The 26,890-nt window shown below is 34.6% G+C and overlaps 2 protein-coding genes across 5 annotated transcripts; one reads left to right on the top strand and one right to left on the bottom strand.

The window, feature by feature from the left end:
- Positions 1 to 66: 66 nt before the first annotated feature.
- On the bottom strand, positions 67 to 12,620 carry Hr38 (Hormone receptor-like in 38). 2 transcript variants are annotated; one of them, XM_053769952.1, is made up of 4 exons: positions 12,197 to 12,620; positions 3,862 to 3,938; positions 2,068 to 3,502; positions 67 to 1,444 (listed from the first exon to the last, which is right to left on the bottom strand). In XM_053769952.1, exons 1-4 carry the CDS (start codon positions 12,294 to 12,296, stop codon positions 1,188 to 1,190), a joined length of 1,869 nt encoding a protein of 622 aa, XP_053625927.1. In that variant the 5' UTR covers positions 12,297 to 12,620; the 3' UTR covers positions 67 to 1,187. The 2 variants fall into 2 exon arrangements, with proteins under 2 accessions (XP_053625927.1, XP_053625936.1); XM_053769961.2 differs by having other exon boundaries at positions 12,009 to 12,619.
- Positions 12,621 to 17,831: 5,211 nt separating this feature from the next.
- On the top strand, positions 17,832 to 26,663 carry LOC128683871 (5'-AMP-activated protein kinase subunit gamma-like). Of its 3 annotated transcripts, XM_053769930.1 has the most exons (4): positions 17,847 to 18,121; positions 20,783 to 20,870; positions 23,149 to 23,315; positions 24,336 to 26,663. In XM_053769930.1, the coding sequence occupies exon 4, from the start codon at positions 24,404 to 24,406 to the stop codon at positions 26,453 to 26,455; it is 2,052 nt and encodes a 683-aa protein (XP_053625905.1). In that variant the 5' UTR covers positions 17,847 to 18,121; positions 20,783 to 20,870; positions 23,149 to 23,315; positions 24,336 to 24,403; the 3' UTR covers positions 26,456 to 26,663. The 3 variants fall into 3 exon arrangements, with proteins under 3 accessions (XP_053625896.1, XP_053625905.1, XP_053625914.1); XM_053769921.1 differs by lacking the exon at positions 23,149 to 23,315 and having other exon boundaries at positions 17,832 to 18,121; XM_053769939.2 differs by lacking the exons at positions 20,783 to 20,870; positions 23,149 to 23,315.
- Positions 26,664 to 26,890: the final 227 nt, after the last annotated feature.

Below are 26,890 nucleotides of genomic sequence, written 5' to 3'. Positions count from 1 at the left end.
TATATATATATATATATATATATATATATATATATATATATATATATATATATATATATATATATATTAAAAAATATATATATATATATATTTTTAAAGTGGATGTTTGCAAGATATCAAGAAACTATTTTATGATATTAAAGTAAAGCACTTTATTTGGAAATCGCAGGCACGCATTACTTTAAAGATACCTATAGACTTGGTTGCAAAATGTATCTAAAGGTTGGAAGCAGATATCAATAGGTAGATTCTTATAATAATTGCAACCCTTTTGGTTAAAAAATATAAACAGTGATATGTTTGTTTAGTATTTTACCAATACATATATAATATGTATCGGTTTGTACAAAGATGTACAAACGTAAGAAAACATCTATTCTATCTACCTAGAAGGTACTCGTTAAGACACAATGGATTTAGGAGATTACATTATAAATTATGCTGAACTTTTTCTCTGGCCTTTTACTAATGTAACAAATTATGTTAACGCCCTAGCGTCTAAATTAATTATAAAATAATTTAAACCTAAAGGTAACTTCCAACAATCTTGTGTACGGTTGGACACTACACGCGTGAGCAGATAGGAGCGAGTCTGCCGGTCTGTGCGGCAGCGGTCGGCCGGGCCGCTGTTGCCAACCCCTCATTGATTCGCCCATTCGCCAAACTCGCTGCTTATACTACTCAGACAACAGGACATCAAATGTCATAATCATTCCTTAAGTAATTTCTATAATAACCATAATAAAAGCTCTTTGCTTAAGAGCTCAATTTTAACATTTCTAAGTCTTGTGACTAGATTTCCCTTATCTATATAATACGCAAGTAAATAACATAGGAATATTTGTACGACAAGATGCCATTGATCACGAGCGGTAACTCAAATGCAGACTAAATACACAACATTATAAAAACAAAATCACACCCAAATAACATATATACTATACTATTTTTTAATAAATTAAGCTTAACATACACTTATGTAATACGATTGTCTTCTTTGCGTAATTATTTTATTCAAAATTCATTAAATTTAGCATGAACCGATTCCGTGGGAGATCTTGTCTATAAAACGTCCATCTATACTATAGAAAAATATTTTAAAATCTAATGCTTAAAATAACGGAGTCGGCTCTAAATAGAAGGAGAATGCATTACGAAGGCGGGAGTTACAATGGGGAATAGGGTGCCTAAAACGGAAGGCTGGCGCGGAACATGTTTTCGATGAGGGGCGGAGGTTGCACGAGATCTTCCAGCTTGAGATAGAAGATGCGTTGTAGTCCTTGCACGGAGAGCGAGCGCAGTTCTGGCAGGGCTCCGAGCACGCGGCTGAAATGCGGCGCGCCGCCCGGGGCCGCGCTGCCGCCCGGCATGTGCGCGCGGAGACAACCGATTATCTTCATCTGCAGTTGTTCCACTCGATGAGGCTCTTTGAGACCGTGTCTCTCTGTTAACAAACAATAAATACCAATTATACTTTTAACATTTTGAAATAGGTGTAAAAATAGTTTTAAATGCCTGGCTAAGCTATCGATCTCTGCAAGATTTTCTGTTCACATATTTATTTCAAAGTTACGTATAATATTAATCATCAATTTTCTGACGTATAATATTATACATACATATCTAACGTATAATATGAATCATCTTTTTATCTGACCTATATGGTCAGGGTACCCCTGGTATCTGGGAAATAGGCGTGATAATAATGTATTGTATGTACATACATATATACTTCATATTTTATCATATGAAGTTGAAAAATAATGAAACACTATTTGTATCGTGTAGTAGCATATCCTCCCGTGGATATGTCGTATTATAGGTTTAGCACCTAATAAATAGATAACGTTATATATAAAGATTCTCTAGGAGGGTTGACTTCACGGTAGGCAAATCACGGCTGACTCTTTAAAATTTAATTTTTTTATGCTGGCCCCGAGCTTTGCGGCTTCACAGCCGAAAAAAATTCAACACGGAACATGGCCCATGCAAGAACACGGAATACATACGCATTTACACATTATTTATAAATATGAATTCTTAAAATATTAAAACTTGGTTACATACCTGTTATCAAAGTTAATGCGCAAAGACAGGCAAACGTTGAAATGTCGATATCCATCGAATGCAAGGTGTTGCTGAAATCTAGAACTGCGTGCAACCAGTCTCCGAATGACCGCTGACACTGTCTCTTGTCGAGTACAAGTCCATTACAGAATGTGAGCTTAGTATCTTCGGGACGAGTGCGGTAAGCTAGCCGCAGCACAAACAACTCCAACCTCGCAGACGCAAATAATTGCTCACGATCCTCGAGGCACAGTTCACCATAACCAGGAACTTTTTCAGCAAAAACTTTGATCATATCAATGGACGTAGTGAGTAGAGAATAAAATTGTTGAATAACTTCGAGATCAGATATCGGAGGCTCCATAGGATTTGGGTCTCTATATTGTGAGTAGTCTAAGTTGGCAAAATCTGGAGAAGTGTCAACGTGCGCTCGGACCAAAGCTGTAATTAGTGAAATTGGTGGACTTGGTGGAGATTCTTGTGGACATTTTGGTTTTGAGGGTAATCTGCCGCGTCTTCCTTTCAAAGAATCAGTACGAACAACTTCTTTGACCATACCTACGGCGAGGCATTTCTGAAACCGACAGAACTGGCATCTGTTTCGTCTTCTCTTATCAACAGGGCAGGATTTTTCTGCTAAGCAAACGTATTTTGAGCCTTTCTGTACGGTCCTTTTGAAAAATCCTTTACAGCCTTCACAAGTCCGAACTCCGTAATGCTGGCATGCCGCAGTGTCTCCACAGACAGCGCACAGCTGACTTGGCGAAGAAGGGGCAGCACGCGAACCTACCACGTCCGGAGGGGCGCCTCCCGGGGAACTTGATGCTGAACTGGGTGTCGAAGCTTGCATACAGTGGACCCTGCCGCCGTGCAGTTTAGGGCTGTCATTTGAACTGTTTGATTCTGAACGTTGCACTGGTAATGATGCTCGTCTTTGCCTGGATGCTTGGTCGTTAGCTATGTGAAGGTCGACCGAGCTCGGAAAAGGTGGTAGTGAATAAGAGTCTTGATTATGCGTTACGCCCCCGGTATCAAACGTGGGGCTGCACGGCTGGGCGGGAGCGTAATATGGTGAGGGCACGTATGGAATTGCTGGTTGATGATAAGGGTATAATAATTGCGTTGAAGTGTGGCCTTGATGAGAGTATGAACTGACATTGTAGCAGTCTTCATCCATTTTAATGCCAAATTCTGCCATTATTTCTTGTTTCGGATATCGAACTGAATATGTTTCTTCAAAGCTAGGCAGCGTGGGTCCGAGAGTGGGTGAGGCGGGGTCGCTCACAGGCGTGGTCCGTTGCTCTTTAATTTCAACTGGGGCAGGAGCGTGAAATTCGACGTCTGGAAATGGATCCAAATTCTCCTCTAGGATTTCGGACGAGTCTTCTTGATATTGCGGCGACAACAAATCAGTGAAGGATGAACCGTAGTTGCTCTGCAATGGAAAAAACAATCGATATTGTAGGCGTCACAGAAACAGTAGGCGGTATTTCAAACTGGGGCGGCTACCTTACGACGAACCAATTGCGTGTCGTGTCGGTTCGTACTGAGTAACATTTGCAAATAATATTGTGCTAACTAGTTACCTACTCGTGTTTCTTAATTTCAGATGTTTACTGTAACTAATTAATTCTTTAATAAACTGTTTTCTAAAAAGATGAGATATTGTGGCATTTTCATTTTGATAATTCTTATTAAAAACCATGCAAGTCTAAGTACTTAATCTGTTTAAATATTAGCTTAGATACTTTTGATGTAAAAATATAGTAGACGATTATTAATAGTAGTACTTACGTGTGTCTGCAGCAGTAGCATGCTGGATGAGTTGGACGAAAAGGCGCTTGGCGAGCGCGGCTCTAAGGCGCTCGGCCCTGTAACAAATAAACATTTTCGTTATATAAAATGATTATAAATTTCATTAATAAATACGACTTCTTACTACTATGCCTGAAGTAATACGAGTTAGATTTCTTTCTGTTATTTCTATTCGATCGGTAACGATTGAACAACAGGGAGGGGTGGATTGTAAATGAAATGAACGGACAGACTTGAAATTGACGGTATCATCCTTTGAACTATCACGCTATTCGAGCCAATCCATGCATCATTTATATTTACCCTCGGCGAACATACTTTAGTTCTTCCTTCACCGAGCACTCGTAACCGACTAATCGATAATGTTATACGGGGTTTGAGAAATGACAGTACTGTTTATCACTACCCTTCTATCACAAATGAGGACGACAAAGAAAGGTCTCCTAATTTATACGGCAGTTTTGCCCGCCGAATATTGGCGTTTTGAATACATTCGGTCACGGTGCTTGATTTGCCACGCCCCGAAAATTTAATACTCTATAAACACCTTGCATAGACTGGCATATAAAACGAAACAATTATCTAATGAAGATGTGCTAATCTCAACTTTATGTCTTTTGGTTTGAGTTCAGAGCCGCTTGTCAAGTATAAATTGAATTTTTAGGGCGAAAAGCCGATGTTTCCCTTGGGAGGTTATGAAATCAGTGGCATTTGCAGTTTCTATTATCCTAAGAACCATTAATTTCAGCCTTATTAAGCTATAGCCAAAATAGTGGCTTTGTTTTTTATAAAATGTATCCCAACAGTTTTGTTTTATTTTTTGTTATTATATGCAGTGTTTAAAACACCCTATATAACAAGCATTTTTAACGATTAGGTATGCCGTAAATGAAAAACTGAATACTATGGCAAAACTGATACAATTATGCGATAAGTCTCGGATTGAAATAACCATAGTATGTATGTACATTATACCTACATAAACAGATATATAATCTTTTATGTGCATTTTGTTTTTCGCGCAAATCAGTTTATTTTTCGCGTGTCCACATAACTCTCAGTATACGCGTGGGAAGCCGCGGGCAAAAACTAGTAAGTATATAAAATATATTTTGATTAATTAGATATGACCGTATAGTAAACAACTATTCCAATATATTATTCAGAATTTAGCATAAAAATCAATATTCCATCTAATCCTGCTATATTAAATGGTGTTTTTGTATTTTATTGCATCCATCCTATGCTTGAATTGCGATTACCTACATTATAAAGATATCCAGTAAGTTAGTTATTATTTTAGTAAAATAATTTTGATTAACTAAATAAAGCCGTGAAATCTAATAGGTCGTATTGATAGATAGAAGACAACAAAGTCACATTTTGTTATGAAACTATATTCTTGTGTCATGTTTTGACTGATATCATGTAAAAGATTATATATTAATCTTTGAGGTTGAAATTGTTTCTAACTAAGAGTTTAATGAAGGAAAAAATATTAACATCAAAAATCCCAAATATAAATTTGGCCCTAATGATGGAACTTTTGCTCATATAAGCTTTTACTTATTTCGTTTCAACGTTCACCGTCCATCTGCAATCAAATCTTGCTAGTCATATTTCGCCTTCTTCCACATGTATCGAGTTCAAATTTTTCATTACTATAACTTATTAATATGATAGGAATGACCAGATGGGACACTCTTGATCGACTTGATCGACCAACGGGGAACACCTCAACAGTGTACAGCACGCACATGTACACAACATGACAATAAAAGCTTGCATCAAAAATGAAAAAATATACCAGGCGCAGACATAGAATAAAAACAAACAGTCAAATTGGAAACATACAATCGAGAGGAAAAAAAATCTGTTGTAATTTTTTACCGTTTGTCCAGTCATCGGTATACATAAATAAAATAAGCTCACATAATGGCTAATGCTAATTAACTAATATTTGCTTGTTCGCAACGCAACATAATTCATTACGGCCTGGCCAGGAGGTCAATAGTCTCTCAACTCTCACTTTGTACCAGTAGATTTGGTGTCGGGAATGTTAGATAATGTAGTATCTTATTTGTTCATACTATTAGATGATTCTCAATGTTTTGACGCGAGGATACTATGTAGGATGCGATTTTTTTATTGCTGTTGCGCAATCTACACACACAAACGACTTTGCCCATTGTTATGTGAATGTAATGTGCGTGTCTGAATCTGAACAAGTTAATGGTCCCAGCAATATTATTTTTATTTCGCTCTATGGAAATATTGGTTGATTTACTTGATTGCCTCTTCCTAAGTATAAAAACTTACGGCTTATGATTTTTTAAACTAATTTTAGTGAGCCTTTTATGAATTATTTATTTCAAGCTACAGGTATTCATACATTTCCAACTAATTGTTTCCTATTAAACATTATCAAGAATTGTTTATCAATATATGAACAATTTTTACGAATAAGGAAATTTATTTTTCATTTCTTATACTCGAGAACTCGCGGATACTTTTCGAGTTCCGGGAAAAACCTGTGGTTACTTCCCTACTACTATATTAAAATATCTTAGCAGGCTGTCTTAGCCTGCATTAATGAGTCGCGTGTTCCATATTTAAAATTTACACACACTACACGGTGTTGTAGATTCACTAAATTGCATTGTAATGCAATTTGGTGAATCTACAACACCGAAATTATAAATTTTCGTTTTATTTATCATACATTTTATGTATTATAACTAGTTGTTCGCCGCGAACTTAGACCTCGCGAACACATTTTTTTTTTACAAAATTGTGAATAATACAAAAAAACGACTTAACCATTTTGATGCCTTACGAACTTAAAAATTCTTATTGACAGATCCTACATGTCTTTTGAATTTCATCAAAAGAGGACCAACGGTTCGAAACTTATCGCGTTACAAACTTACATACAAACAATGTATCTTTTCCCCAAGTCGATTTGTAGACCTCGCTTGCTTCGCTCGCTCGGTGAAAAATCATCATTTTTTTTCTTTCTTTATATTCGAAATGAAAAGTAGAGTGTTTGCTACGGATGATAGTCATCAATTGCAATTTTGAAGTCATATTGAGAATGGATTCCATTCGAAGCTCGGAAGAACATTATAAATTTACACTTCGAAAAAATTGGCATCCAAAATACTTTCATTACATAAATACAACATAATTTTGTTCCTTCAGAAATTTCAGGATAAAAATTTTATTGATAATTAAGTATCGAATTTAAAAAAATATGCATACACCAAATTCTCACAATTTTTCACACTTCATTCTATCTACCGTCATCTAATGGCAAGTAATCGCATGGCACTAGTGAACTAAACTAAACCAATGTACAGGTTTCCCTACGATGTTTTCCGTCACCGGAAGCAAGTGGTGGTTTATGAAAATTATTATACATGAGTCGGTTTGGTATAGGAACTCACGTGGCATAAGTAAGGTGGTAGAACCTGGGACCTTTTTGTCACAGGCGGACTACTGTGTCACTACAGCTTCATTTCATTTTGTTTTTCCACACTATGCCATCTAAACGAAAGTGTAGACGCTACTTAATATAACTTGGCTTCCAAATCGTCACACGAAAGCTTGACTCACAAGCAACCTGCGGAAAAGCTTGCACCCTTCATATTATTGACGACATTACCAGACAGATGGCGTTACGTGCTACAATATCGATTTGTTTGCTACGCGAGTGCTACGACGTCTACATATTGTATAGACAAGAATTTAGTGACGACACACTGAAATTTTTCTATTTTATGACGTTTACACTGAAGGGGCTTGCTTTCGTAGTTTACGTGCATGGATGTAGTAGTTTTTATATGTAACTAATAACGAATGTAATTATATGGTTAAGTTTCGGGTATACTGTATATATCCGTATAAGTGCCTTTCTTTTTATAGGCCATTATTATAATGGACTCACTGATCTAAAACTTTTAGTTATGGACTTATTAGGTCTGCAATTATATGAAATAGTTCTGCTAATTTGCATACTGGCTGACTGCATTAAATTTTTCTCAATTTTAAATATTTAGTTAATGTATAAAGAAATTTGTCTCTGATCCATCATTAAATTAAATTTAGGTGATGTGGTGGTAATTAAATTTACTTGAACCAAATCGATTTTATTAGTAAAATGTTACAATCTATCTATATAAAATAAATATTGAAATAATCCATTATTTGTAGGTTTAGTGGCTCCAGCCACTATTCCGGTTGTTTATCAGTCAGTCGCCATGGAGGAGTTAAATTTAGGATATTTATTTACTTGTTATAAACGTGTTCACGACTATCAGCTGTGGCACAGCCGCCGGTACGCGGGCGTGGGGGGATGGATTTTCGTGTGACGTTGTCGAATCTGACGTCACGCTCCCAGCCCTCACCGTCGTCGCCATGTGAAATATATTCATAAATGCTCCGGATACAGAATGGTAAAATAGCAACTTCTGAATGTCTTCCTTTGAGGGCAATAACGAGAAATTAAGGTAATACTTAATTTTAAGGACGCCATATTATGGATACGAGTATTTAATTAAATTTCATAGCAAAACCAAGCTGGATTCTATACATATAGTATACTCTGTCGTATTATAGCGTCGTTTCAAAATCTCAAGACAAAAGAGATTTTCATTAAATAGGTTTTATATCTATGCAGAACTGTTCCGTTTTGTAACCATTTTAAAATTATCATGTGCACATTATCTTGTAGTTTATTAACTTTTTAAATTTTCATAATATGCTGAATTATTATTAAAACTGTGAGGTGTCTATTTCTTCCCAAAGCCAAGTTGTTGGAACCTAACAAGTGAAAATTTAGTATTAAATACGATCAATGAGAGCTTTCAGTAAAAAGTGTTTATCAGCGGTTTTTATAGCGGTCCCTAGCCTGTTATTACTACTACGGAAATCTTCATTGGCGAATTTGACCCACAATTGGGCACTTTTTTAATTTGTCGTCTGCTCGTATGTGTAAGAATAAACTTATCTACGTTGCGCCTCTTTATATGCAAAATTGAAGGCGTATCATGAAAATTAGTAGCCGGTTCGACGAGGGCAATGGCGTCCTTGAGCCAAAGCGGCGGTCGATGGATGACGTCATGGCGCGTGACGTCACAGGCGCGTTCGAAGCAGAGGCCGAGGCCGCGAGCCCGCCGTCAACCACCACCGCACCCCCTCGCTGCCGTTTTCCACCACCTCAGTATTTTTAGACGGTGTGACGTAATCAGGCTTTCAAACAGAATACGACATAGACTACAAAATTAATGGCCAAAAATATCTCCATAAAAAGGTTTTCAAATAAGAGCAGGAAATTGATGTTATGCTTGTTTATCCGGTCACATGCTCTAAGTTAAGTGAAAAAAGAATGTAATGATGCGAACCAATATGTCTGAATTTTCAACACAGCTAATGAGTTTTAACCAAGAGAGTTGATGGGCTTTTCCACATCGAGCCTCTGAATTTTTCAGCTCGTTGAACAACCAGCTATGGTATTTTTCTTGCATACGTTATCCTTAATATATTTATTAGGTGTTAACTACTTAGGTATTTGTTTTTCATATTCAAATTATACTTTACGGTGCCTCATAGTTAATATGTGATCTCTGCGAGATTGGTGGTTATAATGACGCATCAATATTTTATTAAAATAAGAGATCCATATCTTCTGCGGGGATCTCTTTCAGAATTGATAGTCATATTTCACACTTTCACGATAATAGAGAGATAAGAATATAATAGACACAAAAAGCAACAAAAGGGTTTGGGTTTGCTTTGCTCCGTTTGTTGTAGGGAGAACATCCAAATCTATTCGCAGGATGTGTAGACAACCCCCAGGGAGCCGATGACGCAGGCGGGCTTCACTCCGCCGTGACGTCATCACAGCTGGACGATATCACTATCTATTAACCCTGACAATCTTTAAAATTTAAATCTGATACCTCAGTCTGTTACTATATTCGATCAATATATAACATGATCTCAGAACAAGCAAGAATGGACAACTCAAACTAGCCATTTTTGTTGTTCAAGTTCCAATTTACATTTAACGTCTATAAAATATAAATGCTTATTAATAAACCAAAACTAGAGCCATATTTTTTTTATAGGACCACTTTTGTCTTCTACTCGTATGAGGCAAATGGGATCTGTGCTATTTGGAAGTCTTATAGATAGCATCAACACAAAAAGTGAAAGTATGTAATATTTCTAATATTTGAGTTTTGCTTTAATTCGACCTACTTTTAAGTCGTGAGTTGATGATGGCAGACCGTTTGTTTAGCTAGCGTTTTATGAATATTGAGATGATGCGTTACAATATGATGTTATGCGTCGGCCGGCAACATGGCAATTTGCAGAGGCTCGCATCTCGACAGGTGCAACGTCTGCCGGTTGGTTACGACAGTATTGGGCAAGTTGCAAGCGATCTGAGGCCATCGGCTTCGGGCACCGGGGGCTATCGCGACATAAACATTTCATATTATGGCAATTCATAGAGTTGCAGACGATACAATATTTGGAACATAGTCAGTCTACTTGTAGTACTTTGAACATTCTGTTTATTCTCTTGTCAGATGACTAACTAGGTCTTATATAATAATGAGAAAGGATTTAAGGATTCTTACTTTAGGTGTTATCTAAATCGTTACACAATTCTGAGATATGGTGAAATAACGAAATACTTTAACGGAAAAAGGGCGAAGCTTTTGATAAATTTATAAATATCTGCAACAAATGATAAATTAATATATAATAGCAAAACCTAATCTTCTTTATGCATTTTATGACATATTCGGATAGATGTTTAATAATAATTTATGCGATCTAGGCGATGCCTCCCAGACCGGTCTTGCACATGTTGAAATTTATTTCATAACTGCTAGTTTGTCTTCTTTGTGATTAAAAAGGAATAATTTATGAAATCGGCGAAACATATATTTAAACTAATGCTTATATTAAAAAAATGAGAACACAACAGTAGTTCCAGGCTAGAGATGTGTTGAGGACACATTTCCAGTCTGGAACTACTTTTTTTAATTTGAAATATTAAGCTGAACGAAAATTAAAGAATTACATATCTAAAAAATAGGACTTAGGTAAATTAACCAAATCATCAAGGAAGATTCTGTACACACATAATAAGTATAGTGCAAATAACTTGAGAAGTTTATAAAATGAAATATTTATTTTCAAAATTGATTCCTTGTATAACAGGTAGAAAAGCATTTAGAAAACCATTTTATACATTTTACTTTTTTTTTTGATGAAGTGACATTTTATAGAATTCAACGGAAACTTTCTTATTTGTGCAAAATATGCTTTTATTTTCACATTACATTTATAATAGTACTAAGTAATATTAAGTACAATCAAATTGAGCAGATGAAAGCTGAATAGAGGATAAGTTTAAGTTCATACTAGTCTGAATTATGATATAATCTATACTTGTTTTGAACATAATAATATTTGAAATTATCAATATATTTAGTAAAAAATATAATTTGATTGAATATTTGTCTAACCATAATTAAATTTGATGTGGAAAAAATCGCCTAATATTTTTTTTATAAAGTTTATGACACACTTATCTCCAGGCAGATGAGGTTAAAATGATAATGCTTATTTATTGCTGCGGAGAAAGTAATTAGTGGTTTTGAATCTTGAAAATAAAAATGTAATATATATTTCCATTTTCTTTTTTTTGTTAAATTATAAAATAATGGTGTGACTGCATTCAAAAATTTACGATAGGCACATTTACATATTTATATAGTTTGTCATCAATACATATAATCTAGACAAGACATATTTGCGTAATATTCACACCAGTGTTTTTGTGTTAGCTGACTGTGTCTTTCGTCCAGGAGTTTGAAGTTTACGTACAACCAAACATATCTAATTACCTACCTTAAATTATCAAGCAAAGGCTTAATACACATACTTACCCAGTTAATTACATACAAAACTTTTAAGGCTAATTTTAAACTAGGAAGGTTCGAGCAAATTAAACAAAATAAATGATCTCTAAAATAAAACAATATATTACGTAGGACATAAAATATAACTTAAAAGTAAATGATAAAAAAATATAAAAAGCGGGTACATACGTGTGTTTTGGAAATGTCTAAGGCCGCAGTGTTGGCTCGAGGGCGTCAGCAACGCACCTCGCATTCTAGCCGATAGCCATCGTCAGAACAGTTCCACACAAAGTTCTACAACACCCAGAGGTTCTACACAACGAAAGCGAAAATAAACACAGAAGAATTGGATCGCGTATCGTCGTGCGGGCGCTGACCTGGCGCAGACTTGTCGGGGTCCAGCGAGGATTCGCGCGACTCCAGGGTCAGGCCGAAGCACGCGCCGGACAGTCCCAGCTCGCTCAGCAGGATCCTCATGCGGCTGAGCACATTCCACTCACTGCACGCGCACTCACTCACTCAGTCAGTCGGTAGTGTCAATGCAGTCCGCGTGAACCTGCACGGAGGTACGCGTTAGTGAACGGTCGGTGCGTTACTGAGGCCGCCGTCGCCGAGGCTGGTGGCTATATCGCGATGTCTGACGTCACGACTGTGACGTCACAGTGGTGACGTCGGCACGGCTCAACGGTACCACCCACGGCCCGCCCGCCGCCCGAGCCGCCCGCCCGAGCCTGCGCTAACGGCACCGCGAGTACGGAGCGGAGCTTTCGCACGCCCGCGTCGTCGCAGCCGCTACCCGCGCCCTATAGGGCAGTCTCAGTATCTAAAATATTGTTTATGGGCCAAAACGCACCTGATGATATATGATGAGTTTCTAAGATTATTATTTACAAGTATGTCTAAGGAGCTTTCGCTCAGACGAACAGAAACCAAAATGAGCTTGAGGAAACAACGTGAACATTTTTGCTTCAGATTATTAAATTCTTATTAAATTATAGAAAACTTAATTTTGAATAACTTTCACATATATAAGTACATGGTAATTTGAAAAATGGAAACTATATTTATTTTAACAAATAGTGATATTTTGGAACAGCAGGCAGTGGGCATTCATTGCCTGCGTTTACACCTCATTTTGGTGTTTTTTTGGAGGCGGTTGTGAGTTATTTCGATTAATATAATTTACATGTGCTGTTAATATAGCATTGTTATTTCAAACACGCAATCGTACGTATATTCTATGACAGAGTAGAGCTTTATGAATGAAATTGTACATTTTTTCAATAAAAATCAACAGACGTATTTTTAACCACCATTGTTGGCGCAAACTGGAAAATAAGAAATATATGTGCTTAACCATAACACTTCCGTTTTGTTCTGACAGAAGGAATACACCCAAAAAGTACTAGCTTAATGATGTCAAGGAGGATATACGTGTCAATCGTGTGAGAATTAAGGTTGCTGAAGATAATGCGAAGAAAAAGTAGGATAGCGGGCCCTGGACCCCATGCCTTGTGGATAAGAAAGAAACAGACAGAGCGCTCAGAAGGGAGAGAGATCATATACCGACTACGGAAGATCGGATTTAGTATACATGATGGGTTTACACATAAACAAACAGACATTTAGTTACGGGCCTTGAGCTCCAACACTCAATGGCTGAGAAAAAATCAGGAGCACGCTCGGATGAGATGAGAGAGTTCCATTCGATCGATTATTTTGATGCTGCCATTTCTTAGATTGAAGTTTAAAAATTATAAATTAAAAGTTAAATTGAAAATTTTAAGAAACTCCTCCTTCTAAAAAGCAAGAAATAATGTAACGTTTAACGTGAACGTTTTCGCGTCGGGGGACCGCTAAACGTAAATTATATCTCAAAAAAAATATGAATGAACTATATGTAAGCAGTCGAATTCTACTTCAAATATTTCCAGTTGCACAGCGGTTCCCCGACGCGACAACGTTTACTTATCAAAATATTATTAACCTTCATACTTACTTGCTTTGTATCATCAAATTAATGTATAATAAATGCAATTGAAAAAGCATCATAACTTGATCAATATACAATTAACAACATAATAACAATTACACATTTTTTTCTGTTTGTCCTAATGGTTAGCTGGGAGAGAATGCTTTTAGCATTAATTTCGCCATTTGTTTATAAGTGTGTTTTTATGAACACACACTACAGCTTAGTAAATAAATATTAGTTACTAAAGCATATCTAACAACCGAAAACGAAAACTTTATTATAGGTATTAATTATTTTAAATGTTACTTATTTGAAACTAGCTTTTGCCCGCGTAAGTTTCTCTGTGAAAGCGGAACACAAAAGTTTACCCCTACTATAATTTGGGACGAATTTTGGAAAAAAGTAATATGCATACCATATTTCCTCAAAATCAGTTTAACCAAAGATTATTTTTTTGCTAGTCGTGAAAGCGAAACAGACAGACAGATTTTCGCATTTATAATATTAGCGTGGAAGGAAGTATGGATATGGATCGAACCACAATGGAGTGATAGTCATACTTAAATGTTTATTTCGTATTAAATAACTATAATAAATATATTTATTTTTATCATCTCTCTGGAGCTTTATAATTAAAAAATGTCAAATAACGTATCCTAAATTTTAGTTTCCATATAGAAATTTTTCCAATGCAACATTTGAGAAAGTTGTATTCCGTGTCAATTATAATAAACATTATGAAAATTTGGCACTTAAAAATAATATTCAAATAGGAACAAATATTAAGAACAAATATTAGTATTAATTTCCAGTTAGTTTCTGACGAGTCATTGATAAACAGTCAGTGACAGGTTCTGTTATAGTAGAAGACAATATAAAAATGACCAAATAAAAAAGAAATAAGTACATTATAGAAATTAGAATAGCAATAATCAATAACGAAGTGTTTATCGAGGTGTTTGGAGACAAATGCGGCGGTGACTGCGTCTCGCGGCCGCCGCATCCCGTGCCCCCATTCGGAGACGGCTCTCTTCCGCATTGATTGTGGTCGTCGTCACTCCTGGACACATATAGGGCTGCTGCGGCTGCTCCTGTATTACGTTAGTGTGATTATGGGCCATTCACACACTGGAGGAGATCTAATTGTGCTGGAATTTTCATGTATCGATATAAATTAAAAAGTGCATCCTAAAAGTATTTATCTATAAAATAGCAATAGCACACGGCTATAGGCTTTTAAGTGTGTTGAAAAACACACGAGTGCATTAATCACTCCGCTTTTTTATAGTGCTCGGTTTTGTTTCGCGCAAAAATTCATCTAAATTATAAAATAATATACTATCTAATACAATAATAAATTATCCAATAATATATGCATGCTATCATAATGTACCTATAGTATATATTAGAATTTTAAAATATTATGATTTCTGAACTATTTTTTTTTAAATTATATCCTTCAATAAACATAATTAAATGGAATATTGATAACAGAAGTGATAGAAACAGATATCCCGTGATCGTCGAATTTATCAAATTTACCTATATTAGTGTAAATTAATCATGTTCAAAAGAGAACCGCTGCCCATTAACCTTGAGAAGCTTTTAAAACCTGCTGAGATTTTATGGTTTTACCTTTCTTGGTGACTAAATATATTCTTAAGCGCTTCGTAAGTATTTTTACTCTTTTATATCCACTGTTTCTTAGTTTTTATTATCATTACACTAGTACTACTAGTATTGTTATAAGTTAGGCTGTTATAATTCTTTAAAAAGCCAAGATGTCAAAGTATTTAAGTTAGATAGGTTTCCGAGATATATATTTATTCAAATAAAATTTGTACTATTTTTAACTCAAGAAGCAAGAGTTTATAAGTTTGATGATGTACTTATGTGTATGTGTCATAGTATGTATGTTGCATCGTTGTTTCTTTTTGTTTGAAAGGTGGCTGACTTGTAATTGAACCTATTATTCAGGTACGGATTACAGAACCTCTATCATATAATTATTTTTTAATTTGTTCAACTTCAGCCGTGAGTGGTAGGATGATTTTTCTATCCACACTGATATTAATGTTAATTTTTTTTAGAAAATTAGTAGAATTAGATTAAGAAAATGTGAGTCCTGTGTGCCGAGGGGTTGTCATGTCCCGTGGAGTGTCCGCATTCAGACGATGCGTGTATTTGCGGCTAGTACGATTGGTCGCATGCCCCAGTACTATTTGCTGCGCGTAGCGCGGGCAACCGTCCAGTTATTCTAATTTTACTTATAATCGATGCCGTCGCATCGTCCTCTTACCGACAAAACACTTGTCTGTGTCTTTAAGTATATGGACAACCAAGTGGGTACAATCTCTTATAACATATAATAAATATTTGAAATATCTTTAGTATGAAATACTTTACTTAGTTATATCAATAGCTGAGTCAGTCCAACTTTACAGTTTTTTTTAATGTAGGTATGTGAATGTCATAATGTCTTAAAATACTGTCACTGGAATCTATTAAAATATACAGTTTGATAATATATTTAAGATTTTTATTAGTTTTATATCGTTTCTGATCCTCTTTCTGTTAAATGATGATCTTTTATGAGCTGATGAGCTCCAGTTTTCCAGACTGCATATGTGCTAATAAATAAGGGTTAGACTTTCTGCACCCAACTGTAGAACGAATTCGTGTTAGGTATTTAAGTCAATTGCTAAAATAATTAAGCAAATTCACAAAATTTGTTCAGATATTAGCATTATTAACAACTGGTACATTTTTGCGAGTACACGTTTAAAAAGTATACTTGGACGGTTCTGTGAAAAGGAGACAAGTAGATAATATCATTTATATGAATATATTATGACCGTTAGATTGAGAAAGATATGCTTAACTTTAGTGTGTATAGAACTAGTAGTAGGATAAAATCTATGGATACAAAATGATGAAATATTGAGTAGTAAAATAAACGCATTTAATATTTATATATAACTTTAAAAAGACTAAATTCGGACACTTTAATACGGCAAATCTTGATGATAAATCAAACAGCAAATCTTGATGAGCTAAGGGCAGGTAAACTTGACCTACCTGTGTTATAGAAAGTTAAAGATGAGTATTACAGATTGCAATTAGAAAATCAATACTGAATTCAGTTTTCCAATTGTAATTTAGTGATTGTGTAAAATCGGTGTCGTCAACAAATGTCCGATTTTGAAAATAACAGACCATTATAACCCCCGACTCTGTCAATGACGGATCCCGCAAACGACAGATTTTTGTTGTATCAACTTAAAAATGTTGTCCAGTAGAATTTTCGTGATAGTGAAAAAGATATCCGCACAGACTTTCGTATTTAAGTATTATCTACGTAATACTAGTCTATATATAGTCACGTAATGTTAGCAATTGTAGTAACTGAAACCTATCCTTCACATTATCTGGCGTTTCCCAGAAAATGGCATTTGTCAACATATTTGAATTTGTGATCGTGATAGATGTTGGGAAGTGTACTTATTGTAAAACATTTTGATCTGAAATTGGATCCGGGTCGCACATAGTTATTTCAAATACTGACAAGAAAGAAATAATAAGTTCAACTACTTACGTTTATCAAAATCATAGATTTTTTGAAAACCAGCGTATTGAAACTCCGAGACGAAGACTTATAGAAAATCCTACCCGATTAAAGCGGGACAAATGATATAATCACTACATTAATCTGATTGTCAGATTCTACAAACATTTAAAGTATGTCATTCCGAACAAAAAATATCACAAGGATCAACTGGCAAAAAATACCTCCATGCTATTTATAAAAATCGGGAAATTATTTAATTCGTAAAAGATTAGCAACATCAAATCAATGTGACGTTCTGATATTAAAGCAATATTATCCAGTGTTGTTATCATTATCGTTGAGTGTGTTGTCCGGGCGCTTTGTGTGAGACGTGCATGTGTATGTAGTTCTCTGGCGAGTGTGGGTGCCGGCTCATATCGTGCGCGAACGCAGCTCAGCGGCCCGCGCGAGAATTCCATTAGCGTGAACGCGGCTGGTTTGCTTCAATTCGATGCCGTCAGCGCGTTGTTAGAACATTGTTGGTTATTGTAAATTGTACTAATTGGGCATGGCGGTCCCTACTGACACAGCAGTAGCCCCATCATTTCCCTTTCAAGTGTCCTCATTGTCTTTTCGCGCGTTCTCCCAGTGAAACAGGTATTCTCTGATCGGTTTCGACGTTCAACTATCATTTAGTACTTGTACATTATGCACATCACAGATGTGTGTGTGAAGTGTCCACAAATAGTGCAGGAGGAGTTCAATGCGGTGATCTCTGTCGTGAGTAGCAATATTTGTATTTTTATCAGTATAATTAACAATGAAAGCATATTTTTGTTCGAGGTTTTGAGGTTATGTTTAAGAATTTCGAAGACAAAAATACTTTATCTGCGCGCTTCGTATTTGTCAGAATCGCAATCTATCCTTGGGCTAATTAGCAAGTATTATCACACGGCCCTTTCAGATGATAGTCATACTAACAATTATTTGGCGCTTTATCAAACAACTCTTGGGATCTAAGTACTACCTATATTAGAGTAGAATAGATATTTGTTTGTTTTATTTTTGTTTTACATTTGCATAATTTATAAACTTTGAATTATGTGCTGAGAGCGGAATGTTTTCAGGGTTAATGTAGGTAGGTAGATACCTAAGTATAGTAAGGGTACATGGTATAGCTATGTCGTAAACTGACCCGAACGACAACATCGAGTTCTCAGAAATAGTATGTACCTACAGTCATCACAATATACTTCACCAATCTACTTTAAGTTTCCAAAGTTGATGAAAAAAATTACCGTTGTCTGTCTGTTACTTACGAATTACGTTACGATATTGATATTGCTATAAGAACATACCTACTTAGATGTATGCATTCAGATAGGTACATAAAAAATAGCAATAAGTAGGTAACGTATCACTGTCACCGTTATCACCCAGACATCATGTTTATGATTGACCTTCATTCGTTTTGGAATAATTACTCGTAACTATTTAGTTAAGTACATAATTACTTAGGTACCTTTCTACTGTAGGTATATGAACTAGAAGTCGTTGATTATGTACATTTATCCTGTTTTCAACACTTCCTACGTAAATATGTATGTACAATATGTACATAATGAATTGGCTAACTTCCAATATTTAGTAATTTTTAGCGGATAGTAAAATAGGTCTTACGAATTTTAAACATATTTCTCATATTATTTATTTCAACTCACTACACTTAAGGATTGTTGTTTGAATAAATTTGTGCGGCGAGTCATTTAGTAAGCTTTCAATTAAATTAGGTAGGTACCTAACTACCTATTTTATTCAAAATAAACAGTTCTAAAATTTTATTATATTACTATACTAATTTGAATAATTACTATAAATTTCTAAGTTTTGTTAGAACTAGTAACCAATTTTTATTATACTTTTTTTAGGTAGTTAGATTTACTAACATGGTCAAAATTCAATATTTTACTGCATCCACAAGGTTAAGTTGGAAATGATGAAACCATCCAACCAGTGACATCACTAAATGAGCTTATCTAAAGCTTATTCATAATTAAAAATGATTCATTCTCCTGAAACACAGATAGTTTCATTCTCTACACAATCACTATCAGTGGAATCTCGATACAAACGTACGACTACCTCACTGCTGTATCACTAACTGTATTATTTTCCGTGCTCTTATAACCAAATATGGCCTATTAATAATTATACTTTTTAATAAACCAGTAAAAATAAGTAAAAAAATAACCTTACCTACTTAGTAATAATATGAGAAATCTAATTCATTACGGAAGAGTACAGATGTGCAGAAGTACAGATATAAATAAAACAGTCGAACATTTAAACAATTCTCGTTAGCTATGAGATCATGTAAGTATAAAAATATTAAGCTTTACCTTTATTGTATAGGGAAATCTCATGTTACAGTAGTAATGTGCGCCAATTTAGGTAGGTACCTAATTAAAGTCGAGCCTCCGCCATCGCACGTCACTGCATATGCAGCAATAAACGCATCGGAATGACTTTGCACTATTTGCAATGGCATATTACCATAACCGTTTTGTTTTCCCTGAGAAATGCTGCTTTACACAATTTTAATTTCATTACGAATCCGATGCGAAACTATTTTAGAAGCAAATTGTAAACTAGAAAAATAAAAAAAATGTTTGTTACAAGGAAAATATTATCAACTATTAATGCAATAAATAACCACCCTAGTACCGATCACATGTAGGTAATAACAGCTATTACTAGGTATCTTATTATACTTATCTAACCCAGGTTAATTGAGTGAGACGGTAACGTATAGTATAAAGTTATTCGATGATGCAGAACCTGATCCAAAAATATTATTTTAATTTATACAATTTTTAATTGCATAAAAACAGAACTGGTTAAGTACAAAAATAGTTACGATGGTTGCCGACGAGGTTTTATACATTATGTATATATAAAGGCACTACTACATTTACAAATTTAATAAAAATAAAATGAAGTGGGTTACTTTAACACCACCATCAACTTCACCTAGACGTAGTAGAAGTGTGAAGTAATGTAAGTTGTAATGAATTAATTTATAACGCTCCTAATTTCTTGTTCATACACCGCTCTGCCTCATGCTATCAATATTTAGAGATTTAGTATAAACTGAGATTTAAGATGATTTTGTAATGTTGAAGAGTCCTTGAGTGCTATCTAAATCTCTGTGCAAGCACTCATCATCACGTTATCGACGAGCGAAGTGTTTTAGCAAAATATATTTCAAAACAATTTTAAAAATGTATATCGTAATTTTATTATATCATTTCAAGATTTTGTTTCAAACGCGATCTCCATAAAACAATCTTTGAAAATTGATGAACAAGCGCAAAGATTCAATTCAATATTATGATTTTACATGCCTTTTATTTTATTTTTTATTTATTTAAATTTTTATAGGCCCCTCTGAAAATCAGCGTAACTCATGCCGAAGTATAAAGCTGAGCTGGTGATCTATTCAGCAATGGTTTCATCTCATTCTGAATACGTAAGTACCTACTACTAATACTTATGAAGAAAAAGACATTGTTATAATCAAAACTGATATAGATTTCCCACCAGCAATCATAGTGAATACTTATTTTAGGTACTTATAAATTATTATTAATGTTTGCGATAACAATATTTCCGTCGAGTTATCTGATATATGTTACGTACGCATGGAAAGTCTTGAATATCATTAGTAAATGAATAATAAAGCTTCAGTAACATGGTTATTGATTGTTCCAGCCAGTTATTGTTTAAATTTTTACAATGTTGTAAATGAGCATTCATGGTACATTGACTTGTAGAAAGTTGTATCAAAAGAGATCATCAGAAAATGTAATGCGTTAAGTAGCTAAATCTATACATAGTAAGTACAATGGCTGTTATGTACAGCCATTGTACTATGTATGAAGATATTGAAGAAAAATTATTATAGGGGGTCTTAACAGAACTAATAGATGTAATTGTTTTTAGAATTTTTGTCTGTACATTTGTTCGCGCATCACGCAAAAACTATTGGACAAAATTTGAAGCAATTTTCGGAGTTGTATAGCGGATGGTCTAACTTATAAATTAGACCATCCTCTATATGGTATAGGTTTCATTTCATCACGTTACGTTACTTAAAACCTGAGATATTGACAATTATAAGTTAAGGATGCACAAAATAAATGCGGGCGAAACCGCGGTCAAAAGCTAGTTATAAATAAAACGTCTTTAGAAATTTTATTTAGGTATCAATTTCATGGTACGATCCTTTTTGATAGAAAGTGTGATGAAAAACTTTACAGTTCATTGAATGGTGGGATATGTTTGAATGTCACGTCGAATAGACTCATTGATAAAGTAGAGCTGACCTATGTATATTAATTGTGCATCCCTCTCGGCACGTGAGCTGTCGACCCATGACTTGCCGGGACGCTGCATTTCTTCTCCGCCATTATTTGATTATCACTGAACTGAAATACCTAGAGCCTCGATTTATCGACTTGCGAGTGTCGTCACGGTTGGGCATCCCCCCCCTCTTGACCCCACTTGCGACGTCACCGTTTCCCGTGGCTTCTCAATGGTGACGTCACTAATTCATGACGTTGTAACACGTCATTGTTTGAAACGCATGCGCGGTGCGGTTTGTAGCTTCTACCTATAATTAGGCTATTGCCGTCGTCGACATTGCTTCACGTCATGATACGGATGAAGCAATTAATGTAATAATCGTATAGAGCCTTATAACACATTTTAACATACATACACGTGTCACGTATCATAAGTCTGAAGAATTTAAATTTTATTTGCTTAAATCAAAGATTGATTTAATCAAATAAAATTTAACTTCATCAAATAAACATAAATATATTCATTTTCTGAATTAGACATATGGTAAGTTGGTGACACGTGTATGTATATATTTAAATATTTAGATTAGATAAATTTAAATCTTTTGTACAAATCATATGGGTTCCGAAAAAATATATCTCGATGTCGATACTATTTCATGCCGCTACGGCATGAAATACTGTTGAATTTCTTTTAATTTTTTTTGTTACTTTTATTAGTTTTTGTTTGTTGATCTATGGGTCACGATCATCATACCTAATACATGTCAAGTACAGTCAACAACCTAAGTTACCAATGTTCGCAACATACATGAATTTAGATACATAAATATACTTATTGAAATTGTAACTGTTGTTGTGTTGTACATTCGAGATATTCAAGAAAAAATATGAAAATATATAATAAATATGAAGCGTCATACATTTTACGATCTATGTGAACTAAATTTTTCTGGATAATTCTGGCACTGAGGTTGATTGTTACATGGAAAAAGATAGATTATCCCGAATAGTATCCCGAAATTCAAACCCAAAGGGCGTGAAATAGAAGGTGCAAGTATGTGATAAATTTTTCCAAGTATATTTCCGTCAGCTCAGTCAATGATATTTTTATTGTTTTATTTAATTAATTAGTCAAAATATTAACTTTCTTATTTGGTAGATTAGTATGGTAGGTTGGATCGAATTATGTTTATGAGCTAGTAACATGATAATATAGTTATGTGCCAAATCTATCGCACATTGCATACCTATGTATGACAAAGTGTATTTGTCATGTTCTTCAAAGAACTCACTTTTATGACTGTCTTCATAAAATAACTGGTTGACATCTCGTGAGTCAAAACTTAAACTATTATTATAATAAAAGTCACAAGAACGCGGTCAACTACTGTCCAAATCAGTACCTCACCCCTACAAATTGTATTTTGCGCCCGCTGGCAGATGGCGTGCATGGCGTAGTCTCCGTCATTTGACAGTCAACATGGCGTCTCACAGTGAACATTTACTTAATACGAAATTTATTTAAATATCGAAACTTAGAATAACAAAAATAATATTGACCTAAGGACGATAATAGTTTGACAAGAAGATGAGTCTACCGAGTTCAGGTACGCAATATTCTATTTAATTAAGCAAAGTGACAGTGATAACCTTCCAAAAGTATTGATTGAAGAATTGGTGTCAATTAACCACGCTCATAACTTGATGTCCTGGTTGTAATACTAAATAATCTATTATATTACGTACTTGTATGAAAGATATGACTGGTAAAAGAATATTGTAAATGTCTTTTTATTTTATTAAATAGGTACTTGCTAACTACTACGTATGCGTTACGCAATGGCGTAAAATAGGAATGGTGCATACTACATAGTTTACGAGTTTACTGCATTCGTTGCTAAGCAACAGAGTGAGTGAAAATGAGAATGACATCATCTATACCTCTATGGTATTCTAGTGCTCCGGTGTTGTATATTCCGGTATAGACTATTTTAATGGTACATTTATATACCTCTTCCAACAGTATTTTTTATTTTTGTTGATCTATGTAAAAAGACACGATGTGGATTTCGTTATTTATATTAATCCACATCCTAGGGTAATGATTTATTTTTGTTATATCATTAGTATGTATACATACAAATCAATTTTAACTGTTTGTCGTGTATTTAAAAAAATCGCATGGTATTATTGGCTCATTTCTAATACAAACACCTTTTTACATTACTATTTATCTGTCTGTATGTAAAAAAGTAAGAAATTTCAGTATTCTGATTGAATTCATTCTGATTATCCTTATATCTTTTCTGTCTTGTGTAAATTTGTTAATTTCTTAAAATAGACAATTTATTGTGAAAACACCCCGATAATGGTTTTTTTCTGTATTATTAGATTTTCATAAAACTTGTTGATTTTTCAATAAAATGCTTACAAATTCATCAGTTTGTATAACAACTGAAGATATTTACGGTTATGTGAATGAATCCTATCAATTTAGGTAGTATATATAGAAGCTGATAGGAAGTAAAATTAACAAAACCAGGGCTTCTCTCTGCAATTTGAAATGAACCCCTTTTAGAAACGATGGCAAAACATTTTCAATTTTAAAACATATTTCTTGTTTACAGGTAACAACATCATCTCCAAATGGGCTGTTATAACGGTATAAATATAATAGGTACGTTTTTATGGAAATATGGATCCAATTTTAGAAAATGAATCTGCTACGGCAGAGAATATTGCTAGACATGGCAAGAAGCACAAACAGAAAAAGAAAAGAAACCAAAATGAAATACAAAAAGATATACAAACAGTAGTTGGCGAGAAGAAAAAATTTGTTGTCACCACTTTATCAACAACCGACGATAAAGAAAGTCCTTCGGGTAGTGTAGCAGCAAGTAATATTCACACGGTACATTTTGGTACACGCGGTGTGGAATCACAAAGACCACACATTAGATCTATTTTTAAAGATAGATCTGCAGAAACATCTCGACCATCAAGTTCTGAAAGAGATTCCGTGGAAAAAAAGGAATATGAAACATTTCACGGAACATCGTCTAGTCCTCGTAGTTCTATTTTTGATATATTTCGAATAAGGAGAAAGAGTGATGCTAAAAAGTATCCAAAGCCTGTCAAACCAATAGAAACTCAAGAAACTTCAAAAGAACAGCAAAATGCAGCCGATACAAAAGATTCTCATAAAAAGTATTATCATACAGTTACAGGGGCATCGTCGCGGAAATACAGTCCTATCACTAGAGTTATGGATATATTTAATTTCAAAAGTAAACCACATACTGAGAATAATCAAGCTGATCAAGGAAAAAAGAAAAGTAATACGTTACGTCGATCTTCAATAGAGACAACTTCACCTACTTACCATAAAAATTCTTATGCTTCATTAGATCCAGTGCAAGCTAAGCAAATTTTCAGGGAGGTTAGAGGACTTCCCAGATATGATCCATATTTATCAATTGTACAAATATCGTTAGGGGGTAGAGACAAAACTAGATTGTTGTTGAATTTTTTCAAATACCATAAATGTTACGAAATTTTACCTAAATCTGCAAAAGTAATTATATTTGACACTCAGTTCTTAGTTAGAAAAACATTTCCTACGCTTATATCTCACGGTATTAGATCGGCTCCACTTTGGGATGCCAACAAAAAATTACTTGTTGGTATGATAACAGTAACTGATTTCATTCGTATTCTTCTTTATCTAGAAGCTGAAAATTTATCTGTAGAGGACTTAGAACGGCATACTCTTCATAATTGGAGAAAAATATTAAGGTCCACACGCAAACAACTTTGTTGTGTGAGTCCAGACCAGTCTCTACATGAAGCTATTAATTTGTTAAATAAAAATCGTGTCCATCGTTTGCTTATGGTTGATCCTCAATCTGGCGATGTTTTGTATATATTATCTCACAAAAGGATCTTGCGATTTTTATTTGTCTATTTAAATGAATTTCCAGAATTAACGTTTTTCCACAAAACTTTAACTGATTTGAAAATTGGTACTTTCGACGATATTCACTCCGTAAATGATGATACTAGTATTAAGTCAGCATTTCAGTTACTGCTTGAAAAAGATATATCTGCTTTACCAATATTAGATGAAAATGGCAAACTTATTGATGTCTATGCAAAATATGAAGTATTGAATCTGGTCAACGAAAAACTTTATAGCAATTTATCGTTGACAATAGGGGAAGTAAGAAAAAAAAAGAAAGACTGGGAAGAAAAGTTACAAAAATGTCGTTCAAGTATTACTTTATATGAGGCCTTAGAAGTTATAGTAAGAACTGAGAGTCATCGATTACTGTTAGTAAATAAGGAAGATAAACTTATAGCGATTGTTTCATTATCTGATATTTTACAATATTTAAATAGAATAATTCCGACTGAGAAAAAGGTTTCGTCGCTTCAAGAAATTTTCAAACCTCTTGAAGAAAATAAGTTTGCGGAGTCACCGAAAGAAACAGATAATGACGTTATATCGATCGAAGTACCAAATATAGGCGCGGAACAAAATAAAATTGTACCTGAAATTGACGAAAATAATTTAGAAAGGGAAGTTGTAACTAATGAAAAAGAAAATATTAATGGCGTGGAGGAAAACGAGATTTTGTCGGAAACAAAACAGACCGATGATAATAGACACGTAAATAATAGTTTAATAGTAGAACCAGCAGTAGATTCCTCTACGATAGATGAACCGATTGCTGATGTTAAAGAATAAGTAGATCATTATTCCAAAGAAATTGTGATAGGTGAAGTCACCGAATGTATTTTAATCTCGAAACATGCTTTTGCTTATATTGGTATCGTAAATTTATCATCTAGTTCTTTATTGCATAGTTGCAACAAATACTTACACGTGATTGCCTTATTCATATTATTTACTTCATTGTAAACATTGCTGTAACTTAATAAATTTTTTAGCAGTATTACTGAGTTTTGTAATAAAAACCCAATATGAACTAGTGCGTTAGCGTGCCACGAGAGATCGTGGCACTCATCCCCGAACCAAAGGCGCACAGACATCATGTAAAGGGGCGGGGCTTATTACGTTTTCTGTCGTTTGCCTCAGCACCGCGTATCCTCAAACTGCTTTTGTTAAAGGCGTCGCCTCTTGTTTTTGCTTCATGCGCTCATCACTTCAGGATAGTATGTG

Source organism: Plodia interpunctella, chromosome 1, assembly GCF_027563975.2.
Source record: "Plodia interpunctella isolate USDA-ARS_2022_Savannah chromosome 1, ilPloInte3.2, whole genome shotgun sequence".
Taxonomy (NCBI): domain Eukaryota; kingdom Metazoa; phylum Arthropoda; class Insecta; order Lepidoptera; family Pyralidae; genus Plodia; species Plodia interpunctella.
This window is presented reverse-complemented; position numbering and strand designations above follow the sequence as displayed.

Coding starts and splice junctions, on each gene's coding strand:
- Hr38 (XM_053769952.1), bottom strand. CDS start 12,296: ATGAGGATCCTGCTGAGCGAGCTGGGACTGTCCGGCGCGTGCTTCGGC. Junction 3,939..12,196: donor CCCCGACAAGTCTGCGCCAG/GTCAGCGCCCGC, acceptor TATTTGTTACAG/GGCCGAGCGCCTTAGAGCCG. Junction 3,503..3,861: donor TGCTACTGCTGCAGACACAC/GTAAGTACTACT, acceptor TTTCCATTGCAG/AGCAACTACGGTTCATCCTT.
- LOC128683871 (XM_053769921.1), top strand. CDS start 24,404: ATGGATCCAATTTTAGAAAATGAATCTGCTACGGCAGAGAATATTGCT.